This window comes from Lepisosteus oculatus, chromosome 6 (assembly GCF_040954835.1).
Source record: "Lepisosteus oculatus isolate fLepOcu1 chromosome 6, fLepOcu1.hap2, whole genome shotgun sequence".
Lineage (NCBI taxonomy): Eukaryota > Metazoa > Chordata > Actinopteri > Semionotiformes > Lepisosteidae > Lepisosteus > Lepisosteus oculatus.
The window spans coordinates 18,741,125-18,755,164 of NC_090701.1; the positions used below are offsets into that span (position 1 = coordinate 18,741,125).

General features: G+C 37.8%; 1 protein-coding gene across 1 annotated transcript; it reads left to right on the top strand.

Moving 5' to 3' along the window:
• Positions 1-5,111: 5,111 nt before the first annotated feature.
• On the top strand, positions 5,112-12,811 carry gpr17b (G protein-coupled receptor 17b). The gene is made up of 2 exons (XM_006634393.3): positions 5,112-5,503; positions 11,535-12,811. The coding sequence occupies exon 2, from the start codon at positions 11,548-11,550 to the stop codon at positions 12,493-12,495; it is 948 nt and encodes a 315-aa protein (XP_006634456.2). The 5' UTR covers positions 5,112-5,503; positions 11,535-11,547; the 3' UTR covers positions 12,496-12,811.
• Positions 12,812-14,040: the final 1,229 nt, after the last annotated feature.

Genomic DNA, 14,040 nt, shown 5'->3' on the forward strand with positions numbered 1-14,040 from the left:
GATGAGAATAAAGTAAAAGAGGAATGTTACCTTCCCTGAAAACATGTTTCAAACATGCTGGGATCTTCTGTTCCAAGATCTACATTTTAAACCTTTTTTTATATGTTCCTGTACATACAGGAGGTCTGATATTATGTGCAAATTTAATTTTAAAGGTCAAATCAATGACCAAACTCCAAAAATATTTTTTTAAATAGGCAATTTTACAACACTTATGAAGGTTCAGAGGCAATTTGAGGAGAGGCAGGTCCCGCATTGACACCCCAATCCTACAAGCACTCAGGAAGTCTCATGATACTCAAAAGAGCCTGTCGGGGTTTCTGAAAGGGGTGAGTTGTTGGACCCCTTTGCGAAGCCGTGAGGAAGGGAGTATCCAATATTCCAAATCCAAGTCATTAGGCAAGAGTGAAGTCAAAAGTAGAAGAACCAGGTCGGGTAGTGAAAGGAGTCAGGTCAAGAATATTGGAGCGCACAAGAGAAAGCTGTGGTAGACTTCTCAATAGTGAGCGTAGGTAAGCTGGTGAAGAGTGCTTAAACATTGAAGAGAGAGAGACGTGTTTGGATAATTAGTTCCTGGATGAGCGTGTGTGGAGTTTAGCACGCGTGGGAATGTCAGGGTGCTTATGAGAGAAGGTATGAATCATGACAGAGTCCTATCCGGCCAGGAACAACTTACCCTCAGTGCTACCCAGCCACTGGGGCAATCCCAGTCACAGTCAGCAAGGTGACATTGGACTCCAGCCTGTAATCAAAGGGATAAACCTCAGCTCAAGGGAGCTGATTCAGCCTTTTAGGAGACTCGAAGCCTTGAATTTTTATTACTTTGAGAAAATGTAAAATTACATTTTAAATGTAGTCAATTTGGAATAAACCTGTCATTTTCCACATTTTGTTTGAACAACATTTAGAAGTCCCTTAATGTTCATCAGCATGAAGGGGCATTTTCTGGTCAGTTCACATGTAATCTAATCATTAATATTGATCAACACTAAAATTGATTTATTAATTGATGATCATTTTTTTCTAGCGTTGTCTCACTTTTATATCCTGTAAAATGCCTGTCCTTTTTTTATTGCTTCTGCATCAGCTTCAAATAATATGAAAGTTAAATGAAAGCTGATAATACTCTCACTGCATTATACCCATATCTGCAAGAAGGCCTAGAAGATGTTAAGTGGATCTTGATTATAGGGACTTGGTGGATGGTTATAACAAATCATATAGATTATGACTAAAAGAAACTGGCCTCTTTGGAACCTCATTGCAGGGGACCTCTAGCAGGGGGTATATAACCCATACAGATTCAAGTGAGGGACACCAGGGTCATCAGCCCTGAGTCCTTGCGTTTCCATAGTAGCTTCCTTATTTTATTACTTATTATGGTTCCTGTGATGAAGATGAGGAAGGCTACAGGAGTATTATGGTATTATTATAGGACTGTGGGGTGTTGTCAGTTGCAATCTAGGAGAGTTGGTAGAATGCTGAAATGATGATCAATTACTGCATTGCTCAATTTATTAATCAATTAGGGATAGAAAGTTACAGAAGAGGTGGGCAATAGTTAGCCAGCCACCCCCATCTGAAAGAGTATTTAATGGCAGGTGTTTGCTCCTATTCTTTGAGATTCCTGTGGTTTATGGAGATCCTGTTGCGCACATCCAGGATAAAGGAAGATGATTCGCCTCACTACTGTTTCTGATCTGATTCACGTTCAGGGCTGACCCAACTGCTTGACTTCGATCCTAACAGGCATTTTCCAAATGCGTATACACCATCAGTTTGGAATCACAATGTGTGTCTGAAGGATTTAGAGCACTTCCCAAGTTATTTTTTAACAGAAGGCTAATATAAATAAAGATTTGTGATTTTGCAGGAAATCTGCAAGTGCACATCTGAGAAAATGGGTTTCTGAAGATCACAACAACAAAACTGAAACCAAACGGATGGTCTACCATGCAGTCATCACTTCTACTTTTCTCTATTAGACTAAAAAAGTGACATCTTGCATAATGTTTGTGGAAAATTTTCCAGATTCATATGATCATAGGATAGATGCATCGTCATCAGTGTTCTGTGTTCTATCCCAGTCAGGTACTACAAGCAACAAAGCTATGATCTGCCATCTGTTCCTTTGGATTTGTCATGTTGTCCAGCTGTTAAACTTCAGGTGTTACACCACAGCCAGATGGAAGATTGTTTGCTGTGTTTTGAGTAATGAAGGGACCAGACTGGTTTATTGGCTGTACAAGGAGGAAAGGAACGACATAGCTCACAGGATAACCAGGAAGCACGATCGGGCCGGAAACAGGAACAGGACTGCACAGACCACCAGATAAGAAGGACCTGGACTGGAAAAGGATGCAGGATTGCATAGGATTACCAGAAAACAAGACATGACTGAAACCCAGAACATAGGTCAGGGCAAAGCAAGACTGAGTGCAGTGGTACAGGGCTTAATTACTGTACAGTCAAGTTTAATGGGCAGGAGGTGGCTGGGACAGCCTGCTGAATCTGGTGTGTATAGCGTCTGGTGGGGTCATGTGAATGTGACCGATCTCTGAGGAGACCAGTGGCTGAGAGCTCGAACCTGCCCGGGCTTAACACCAGATTTTTAAACACTATTCTATTCTCATTTTCTAGTTTATTCAAGTCAATGACCTCAAAGTAGAACAGCATAAAAGATATGGTAAAAGCAAGACAAACAATGCATCATTGATTTCAGTTCCTGGGAGATTATAGCCTTTCACAGGACCAGATGGAGGAAGAATATCTGGGAAAAAAACAGTACTTTGAGACCTAGATGTGTCAGGGCATGGACATAATTGAAGAGAGCTGACTACATCTGTATTTTGTAGCACTAGTACACAGCAAGATATCACCTGCACATCCTTTCAGAGAGTTAGTGACCTGGAGCTTATTTATTAGACATTTAGAAATGGTAGTACAAAAGTGATAGGGAGTCTTGTCCAATGCATTGCTTGTCTGATTTTGTGGTGCTGGCCTTATTTCTTGACAAAATGGACCTATACTAGTAGGTTGTGTAGCATTCAAACCAGGAAGGGCAGAGAACTCATAACACAACAGTCCTGATGGGATTTTGGAAAGCCTTTGAGAACATTATGAACAAAACACAAACAAACAACATGTCCTTACCTAGATAAATGAGCGTTCATGCTTTTTAGATCAAAAGTTGAAGCGAAAGGAATAAAATGGAAGAACACAAGACAACTGCATTAATTGGAAACAATGACATTGTAATTAAAAACAGGGCCACACGTGTGCACCAGTATGATAGCGGTGTCAAGAGCCAGGATTTTTAGCATCCACCAGCTTGCCTTGGGTGTTCCATAGAAGCAGGCAGGATCAAGGCAAACAGCTGCCTTGGCAGTCTAGCTCATGAGTCAGTGGGAGGGCACGGCGTGGATCTCCAGCCACAGTCAAGCCAGGTCATGTGCAATGGGTTATGCTGCGAGTAGCACCTGGGTTAGCGAGGTGTCCTGTTCCTACTGTCACTTCACTGCCATCCAGGGGAGTGTCCGATAAGCACAACTATGGAGTTTTTAAAAAAGAAGTTGGGGAGGAGTTCAAATTCCGGAAGCTTGCCCATTTTCACCCTTCTGTGCCAAAATATCTTGGTCCCACACCTTTTACACAACGCTTCTCACACAGGTTGCCTAACCTGTGGCCACCCTCTCTAGGCATGTTGTGAAGCGTGCATGGTCAGGTTTTAAAATTTAATTTTTGTTTTTTGGACAGAATCAGTGAGATCAGGACTGATATAAAACACTTAAGGAGACTCGCAAAAGAGCTGTAACGCAACTCTTATAGGTTTGTTTAATTTGAGGGGATAAGCAGCAGTTCTTGTTGTTTTTACAGTTGGAAACTACGCCCATGAGATTTGGAATTGCCAGTTGTGTGTTTTTCAAATTGTGGCTCTTACTGTAGCTAATAATCCCTTGATGACTACACACAGAGATGAAAAAGTATTTATCTTTTAGCATTTAACCTTTACAAAAAATATAACCCTGTACTAGAGGTCCAGTAGTGATAGGGGGAGGAGTGCTTCCCACTAACAGCACCACCTCCCTGCAAGCACTAAGCAAACTTGGAGGCCAAAGAGTTCACTGTGCCAAAGAGTTCACTCATCTCACCCTGTCCCTGTCAGAGGCACTCAGACAATTTTCTGCCACTGCTTGGGGAATCCCAATTGCAGCCAGCTGGTGACATGACCCAGAGACAACCCTACCATGTCTGGACCATAGAACCCAAGCTGTGCTAGGTGTCTACCACCTAGCTTTAAGTGTTGTGTGTATGTGAAACAGGCTTCCTAGCCAAGAAGTGGAGGCCCAAACGTTGCTAGAAACTCCACCAGAAGTGAATGTAAGGAGTAAATTAAAATTTAAGCTCTCATATGGCAACTTCTGCAAACTAAGTCCAAAATTGACTGAATATGCTTCTCATCTAAAATCTTTCTCATGACCCTGTACATGACCCTAGACAAAATAGTACTAAAATAAATGTCTTAGTTTCACAAGTTTTCAAAATTTGATTTTGATCTTGGTCGTTCTGTTATTGAATTGTTCTTTACCTTGAATTGGCTTTTTTCTATGGCTTCTTTGAACATTCAAAACATCACAGATAAGACAGCTTGGACTTCACCTTGCAGCAGGGGCAGGTGAGACGTCTTATATGAGAAAGGTGAATGTACTGTAGGTAAAGAAAACATACCGCCAGTGGTCACTGTAATAATTTTATGGCCACAGTACATGTACTTCTTAAATAAAGAAACCCACCCTTTGCAAAGCAGATTTGAATTAAGTAATTTTAATTTTGTATATGCACTGTAAATTTTGATTAATAACTATGTAAACCAATCTTAGATACAGAGTTTTACACAGGAAAAGGAAGTTAATTCTAGAGAATGTTAAATGAAGCATTACAGTATATCTGAAGTATTATTATTATGTTTTTTCTAATTTTTTTCTGGGTTTTTTACTCAGACACAATTTTTTTTATAAACTCAATTTTTTAAATCAAACAAAAAAAAACCACAGCGAACACTGGAAGATCCCTGTACTTGGTAACATGGCTTCAGGAACTCGCATTAACCACCCACAGAAGAAAAGCAAATGTCCAGGCAGGTTCCTGGCTTTGCTGAGAGTCTGACGAAAATAAAACAGAGGGCTTCTCCAAAAGAAACTTTCAATTCAGCATGAGGGTATTTTCACTGTATTCTTCAAAGAGATAGCGACAGATAATGACATACAAGCATGTTAAGTTGTTATAGATGCAGGCTGCACATTTTCTTTCATTTCAAATGCATCACACATCAAGACGTAACAGGAAGTACTATTTCTGTAGCTTTTTTGTCTGGGCACTTTCAAAATTAGCATCTTCATTTTGAACATATTCTATAGGTGAAATTGTAGGACGTGTTTCACAGACATTTGAGGCAAGAAAACGATACAGTAGACTCTGTTCCTGTGAGTTGTTGGACAGAAAGGTAAGAGATCATTTCAGATTATTTGAGTTTCTCAATGCTACCTTATCATTTAAATTGCACAGTATGGTAATAAAATCGACTAAACCAGTCTAGCTAAGATTAATTAGGATACGATATTTTAAAAGCAGCAATCTGATTAGATATTTGTGAGCTACAGTAGGTGGTTGTGTAAAAAAGTCATTGAAAGTATGAAGAAATATATGATGAAATATTCTGTTATGAACTACAAGAGTACAATTTCATCTGATATCAGCCCTTTAGCTTTAAAATACTTCTTTTAACAAATTCTAGACATGACATAAATTACAATTTGTGACTATTTTTATTAAATATTTTATTAATATTTTTTTAAGATCATTCTGGTCTTTCTCTAGTCAGCGCGTGATTTTTATGTGGAAACAGAAAGCATGTGAATTGTTAAAACAATTGTATTGGTTCCTATTGTTCTATTAGGCTTTACTATAATAATATCATAACCAGCTTTGTGGCAAACTAATATTTCCACTTCAACATCTTCACTTCACAAAACCTAGTCATGAAAATGTACTTTCAGGAATTGTATCATTGTTATTGATCCTGGTCATTTTGGAAGTATATCTCTAGATTATAACATTTTTCTTTCCTAATTGTTTACAAATGTTTACTTGTTGCTCTGGAAACAGGTAAAATAATTTATAATTGTCTAAAACAGTCAAGTCCAGAAAATACTATTTCACATTTTTGACAGTAAAGACAATTACCCAAGAGCCCATTTTAAATTCCAGTGCCAAAAATATGATTAATTTCTTACTATGTTCTGCTATTGAGTTGTTTAAGGAATATGCAGACATGACATGCAAACTTGTCTGAGGTAGTCACATATACATTAATACTCTATGAAATTGCTGTATTGATAATATGAAGTGTGAACTGAAAAGGAATGAATCAAAGTGGATTTTTAAACTCAAAAGTTCAAACTGTTGAGGCACCACCTCACTCACTGATTTCAGAATGTCTCAGAAAAAATAATTCAGTTCAAACATGTTCAATATACTCTACTTTCTTTTTAACAATGTATCTTATAATCAATATGATTGGAGGCATTGGTTTCTATAAAAATAGTGTTATCTTTTTAAGTTTCCTTGAGGTCTTCATCAGCTTTTCTTCTGTGCTGCAAGATGCTGTTTTCTATTAAAGCAACACATTTTCTTTACAACAGCATTTCAAGTTCAAGTTTTCATTTCAGTCATACAAAAAAAAACATTGCTCATTTCTCATGTTTTTTTGTCTTGCTCATTTCTGGAGTAATTATGTCAGATACATAGCCACGTACTGTGCATTCCATAAAAGAGTGAAGGGTTAAAAATAAAAAATATTAAGATTAGGAAATTTTCTTAGATGTTTTATGCTGCCTGCAATGTGAAAACATCACTTTATTTTATGTTTGTAGTTAGGATCACTTTCTGAAGAAAACTTTTTTTAGTTTTAGATTTCGGTTGTTGCATTTGGGGAAATTATTTCTGTAGAAATAGAGATAATGCTACAATTTCTGATGTATGTGGCAGGCATTTCAATAATAAAAACATCTTAATAATATAATTATTATTTAGTGCCGTATTAATAAAAATCCTTAATAAAATCCTTAATTAAATTACTGAAAGCAACATCCAGGTGAATCATATCCCAGAACAAACAGCACAGTGAATTATTTAAGAGCCAAAGCTAGTTCAAGAAAGCATTTCTGAATTCTGTTTCAGGGACAAGGTGAAAAGAAACCAGTTCTCTTTTAATCTGCCCACATGCAAAAATCTTCACTTAATCATCCTGCTGATTATTTACAAAGAAGGCTTTCTTGTGTACTTCAGACCACAGTCAACTGACCAAATTATTTTAGAAAGAGAAAAACGCAACTAAAACTTTCCAGCTTTAGTATGTGTAGTATGTTTTTTATCCTGTCCTTAGAATTTCAAAATGTCATTTACATAAAACATTACTTCAACAAGGTTTATAGGAAGTAAAGATAGACAGTTCAAGGGGAGAAACAGGGGTTAGTAAAGTAGAGAAAAGAGTACCTGGACCACACGGGGGAACCCAGGTGGCCGACTGGGTTGGCTGACTTGGCAGGCTCTGGGGCATGAAAACATGAACACCCCAGACTCACAGAGAGTCGGTAGAGAGGCGCTGCCTCATGACTGGGAGCTAGGCCCTCAGGGGTAGGGAAGGAAGAGGAAGACTCCTCTGACTCGCTGAGAGTCACTTTGAGAGGAGCTGCTTCACGACTGGGAGCTAGGCCCTCAGGGGATAGAAAGGGAAGTGGAAGACTCCCCTGACTCCTTGAGGGTTGCTTGAGAGGCACTGCCTCAGGACCAGGTGCTGCCCTCAGGGGATAGAAAGTAGGAACTTCTTGCCTCACTTGGACAAAACCTTTGGATCTTGCTTTTGGATACTCAAACCTAACCTAAACTAACCTTCGACCTTGACCTCGTCTAGCGCTTTGGATTTGTCTGCCTTTCTCCTTTTGGATGACCTTTGGTATCGAACCCTTCTCCCAAAACCAATTGAGTGATAGTCACAAATATTCCCTGTGACTACAGACAGATGGTTGGTCTCAGAGAGGGAGAAATAGAGAGAGCAAGTTGTTTCCTGTTGAGATGCATCCCTGATCAAACAGTGAGAATACTGGTGACTACTACCAAATCTACTTATTGATGAAGACAGTTAATACAAAATGATAACATTTCATGGACCATAGCTAGGACTGTGTTTGGAATGTGTGAACTAAATGTCTAAGAAGAATCAACTAAATTGCATTCCAAGATTTTAACGGAACTGGAAACAGTGGAGATGGAATTGGATTGTATTGGCGTACAAAACTGAAAGTAGTCACTACTAAAGTAGGAAATGATAGGTGTACTGTATCTATTCCAAAGTCCTTACTAGAATGTGGAGCTCTCTTTAAAATCCTGGGCTCTTTCCTGATGCCCAAACTCACTCACATAGTTTCTGTTCCTTGAAATGCAGCTTCTAATTCTCTTGTGGTAATAGATTTAGAATGTCTCTCCATTAAAATAGACAGCAACAGTAATTGCAAATCAATGTCTTCAGTCCTTTGCTCTGAATAGAATAATTTTTCAGAGCAAACATTTGTTATGGCAGATTCACTCCAGTAAGAGATGGACTGTGACCACTTTAGAGAGGTTTCTAAATACACTTTTAAGTACTACAGATGAGTTAACTTTTTCATACTTTTTTATACTTATGCAGCTACCGGTGCATGGCCAGGAGTGGCTGAACTCAATGTAAAAAGCATGACATACTGTACATGCAGGGGAGAAGTGTACATGATAATGGCTGGTTGCAAGGAGAGAATGGCTTACGAAGGGGTGGTTTAATTAGTTATTTCATCAGATAAGAAATCTTTTGAAAATAATGAGAATAGAGATGGTAATTACCAGCTGACAGCTTCTGGCTCCAAACATTTGGCCCATCCTGCTTTTTGGTAATTTCACAGCAAAGTTAAAAACCTAAATGTTTACCCAGTCATTTCTTGAAGGAAACCAGAGTTTGAGTCTAAGCCACCTAGATAGAAAGCTCTTTTGTCTGCAGAAGTAATTCCTATTCTCCACCCTAAAATGAATCCCTTTTAGTTGACAAATTTATCCTTGTTTTGTGTCAATTTGAAGTGTTCCCTTTAAAACATTCCAGGGGGAAAGGAGCTGTCAGGATAGGTTTTCCTTTGAGGGTCATTAAGGATGTTTATGTGTTCGGTTGAGAATGCGTCTTGGCTCTAGTATTGTGGGAGTAACAGTGAGATCTCCGACCAGGATTCAACTTGCCTCTGGGACTTGGTGGGCTATAGGGTACCTTGAACAAGATACACTGAAGTATGCCATAGGTCTTGGACAGGCAGGTTGTATCTGCCAGGATCAATGATGTATGGGTATACTGTTTAGAACCAGGAATGGCTCACAGGAAGGATTGTGATTAACCAGAGGCCTTGGCACCTGAAGAAGTGAGCTCTGCCTGGCAAGTTAACAGCCTACCTTCTCACCACAGGAAGGAGGAGTCAAGGCAGCACAGGGGTGAATAATTAGATCTCCTTTAATGGCAGGAGCTGCAGATAATGGACAGAGAGAGAGGAAGGAAACAGCAAACACTACTGCTGTGTCAGGGACACCAGGCTGATTACGGGGAACAGTCCTCAGCCAAATAGGATCATCCAAGAAGACAAAGAGGTAGAGAACATGAGAAGGAATAGGCCAAAGGGAAAACTTCATGGTCTAGTTTGCCGGGGTGTATATTCTATGGTTTAAGGTGCTCTACCATCTGAATGAGAGAAGAAATGTTGTTCTGTATTTATTTGGGTTGAACAGGAACTTAACATTTAAAATACAAAGATGAACAACCCAGATATTTAAGTAGTGTCAATGAGTGGAATGAATGGGTGACACAAGTATATCATAAAGGAACCTGCTGCCTATTAAACCTCTCAAAAAACTCCTGACAGACAAAACAATTTGTTCAACTGCTGGTGAAAAACACTGTTCTGAAGATAAAATGTTCTGAAGGGAAAATGCAGTTATCAGATATCAGGTTAACAAGGTTTGGGGGACAGCACATTTCCATCAGTTAAAATTGGTAGAATATCAATAGGCTCTGGAGATTTGGTTCTAGTATCTAAAACACGTTAGCCTTTTATATACTGCTTTTTAACAAAAAGATTCTTTAAAACACATGACATTCCAATTTAATACATAGAAATTTCCCTTTCAGTTAGGTTCCCTTTTTGCTTGCTATTTCAAAGGGGAAATAGCAAAATTTAGAGCAAGGAGAAACCAAGGGAAACAAATGACAGGCACACAAGCTGAACACATTTTTTATAGCCTCCAATATTCATGTTTGTTCAGAAACTGTAAGAACAAAAAGGCTTTTTCTTAACAAGACTATGAAATTTTATGAAAATGATTAAAGCTAAATAAAATGTACAGTTTTATTGAAATTTTAATATCATGTGCATTTTTATTGTACATTGATAAATTTAAGAAACTGTTTACAAGTGAATGTTCTTGCTAATATTGAGTATTTCATGGCTTCTGATTACATTGCTCAAATAAAAAACCTACAACCACTGAGTATCACTTCAATCAGAAGTCTGCCCTGGTACTTTGCTGCTTTAATGTTTCCTTCACAAATTGTTTCACAACCAATAATGCTAAAGCAATCCAATGCCCAGATGGAATATTAACAGACCTGACAGAAGTTGAGAAGCACAATTTACTATAGGTCTCCCAATTTCTTTATCATGTGAGTGTTTGCTAATTTATTTGCTTAGTAAATAAGCTTTTCACACAATAAAAAAGTACCATACAATGTCTGGCCTTACAGTGCCATGCTGATATTGCTTAAATGATTGTGAAATTGCCGAGATGTGTGTATATTTTTTTTAGAAAAATACCTTATTTAACTTTGGTTTTGTCTTTTGTTGACCTTGTTGCTCATGTGCTACTGTATTCATTCATTTTGAATTGATGTTCTAATTTCTGGAAAATCATTCTGTGCCCACATTGGGGAACAAGATTCCTTTCTGTTTTTATAGATGCAAGATTTTGTCTCAGAACATGAGGTCCATTTGTTCTTTTCAAACAGTCATGCATTTCAAGGAATACTTTTTTCCTCTTTTGTAGAATTAGTCTTCTTTGTTCAACATAAGAATTGAATTAGTCTCTAAGGCCCAAATGTTAAACCCGTGTTATGACACAAACCAACTTTGGAGTCCTTAGTTAGCAGTGCACAGCTGAGAGATAGTATTGTTGTGATTATCTGTGCCGTATTCTCTTGGCTTTTGATCAAAAGCTCTGAGACAAATTAAAGTCATCTTGTCTGTTGTTTATCTGTGTTTATTAACCTCCTTTGTGAATTGGCTAAAAATCTCTTCTCTGGTGACTAAAAAAATCTGAAATATGTTTTCATCTGAAACTTACCTAATGACTGCAGTAGTACTAAAGGACAGTTGCCTTATACAAAGTCTTCACATTTTTTTATTTCTTCCTAGGGTGGGTGCCTCCATGATGAATTATAACAGCAGTGACGAATTTTACTGGGATGCCAAAGGTTCATACCTCGAGAATTGCATTTTTGCTGGTTATTACTTTTTGATTTTCATCCTAGCAGTACCTGGAAACACCTTGGCATTGTGGGTCTTTGTCTACCACAAGAAGAACAAGACCTCCACTGTATTTCTCAGGAACCTGGCTGTGGCTGACACCAGCTATGTGATGATTCTCCCAATGCGCATTGTCTATCACATAATGGACAGCAACTGGCCCTTTGGTGAGGTACTTTGTCGCATTGTGGGCTTCCTCTTTTACCTCAACATGTACTGCAGCCTTTACTTCATGACCTGCATTAGCCTTGACCGTTTCATTGCTGTAGTCTTCCCTGTCAAATCCTTGAGACTCCGGAAACCCCTTTATGCTAACATAATATCTGTAACTCTGTGGATTATCCTTATCATCACCATGTTTCCTTTACTCATATCCAGACAAACCATACAATTAAAGAACTGTACAGTCTGCAAGCAACTTTACAGAGAACAAATGTCAGACAGAGCACTTGTTTCACTCATTGTTGCCTTTGCCATCCCTCTGGTCACAATTGTGGTCTCATATTTACTGATAATACACAAGTTACAGAAAATGCACCAGGAGAACAGACCCATGAAGGAAAAAGCCTTTAAGATGATTATTTTGATCCTGGCAAATTTTCTTGTTGCCTTTGTGCCTTATCATATTAACCGGGTCATCTACATCAGCGCCTTCAACAGCAAAGCTGTGACCCTAGACAAGATGGCTTATCTGGCTTTCACTAATCGCATCACATCCTCCCTCACCTGCATCAGTGGAGTTTTTGATCCTGTTATGTACTTCTTTCTCACGAAGACATTCCAAAAGTCACTGATGAATCTGTTCTGTAGGAAAAAAACCTACATTGAAGAACAGATGAGCATCACATGATGAGAATTTTCCATTTGTAAAAAGTGTAAAGGTGTAAAGTTGTAAAAAGAGCTGAAAAGGGTTCCATTTTGCTGATCTATTTGAATGTATTTTTTTACGTTATTATGTGCTCAGGGTACATATTTTGTGAAAAGCTCAAATTCTTTATGGTGATTTAAAAAGTTGGTGGGATATAATAAGCTAATATAATAAATTAAAATGATTTAAAAAGAGCATAGGGAATTTATTTTGAAATGAAAGAAAGTACAGTATACATTAAACAAACTTTATAATATATTTTTATAATTATATCAGTCTGAGACTGATCATTTATTTACCACTTTTTTTTCCTTTGAGTGTATTAATGTTTCAATCAAATTTCACTACTTTGTAAATGCATATTCATTGCCACTACTAAATTTTCACAAAATGTATGGTTACTTGCATTGTTAAGCGTCTTGGGGCAACCTTGTTGTGAAAAGTGCTATATGAAAATAAATTGAATTGAATTGAATAAATTTGATTTCTAGTGGCTTATTGATCCAAAAATCACATTCCAGGAAATGTGTTTCAACACCATAATCATAATGTTCTCCACATCCTATGATCATTGACTAATTGACAACAGACCATTCTACATGTGCAAATGAACAAATGCAGAAAATAATACAGGAGAGGTCACAAACAAGAGGACGCCATACCATTTCTTCATAGAATCCAGGGTATCATCCTGACAATATGACTGTATACTTTTCCCCACAGTCCTGCAACCATTTCTGTAAAAAAGTGCTTCCTATTTTCAGAATTAAATACACTTATTGTAATTTCCATTTGTATCTTCTGGTTTGTGTTCCCCTGTGGATTCTGAAGAAGTCTACTTGGTTGACTTTGTTGAAGTCTTTGAGAATTTTGAACACTTGACTGATGTTCATTCAATATATATATATGATTGGGGATTGAGGAGGATGGGTTGGGTATAGTTGGTTCAATCTTTCTTCCAGTCTGCACAAACCAGTCCTTTAGATGTACCTTGTTTAAGACCCCGTTGAATGTTATGGGAAGTGCTTGGTAACACTGATAAAGCTCCACTTTTTAGCAACATATTAATTGAATCTCTTATCTTGTTCAATGCTTACTAGTTTTAGTGGTAAGTATTCTTCAGCTCGAAAAATACTTTCTCACTACATAACAGATTTGTCTGCATTAGTGTCACATTAAGGAAACATTATTCAATGCTACTTTCTAAAAATAAATTCAAGAGTTTATAAGACAAAACCCTTGAAAGACATAGGATAACAAAATACAGTACTGGCTTTGAGTACTAACCATCTACTGAATTCTACTTGTCAGAAACAGCTTTTGGGGCAAGCTGAAAGATATTCTCTGTCCTCCAGTATCTTTTCTTGTGAAACTGATATGACCCCTTTGCACTTTTTGAGGAAGCAAGCGCCAGAAAGCATGTGTTCAGAGGTCTTGCTACGATGTTCCTTTTTTACTTGTATCTACTTGAGGTTTTTATAGCAAGCCAAATGATCATTTAGAGATATCTGTAACATGTTTGAAAAC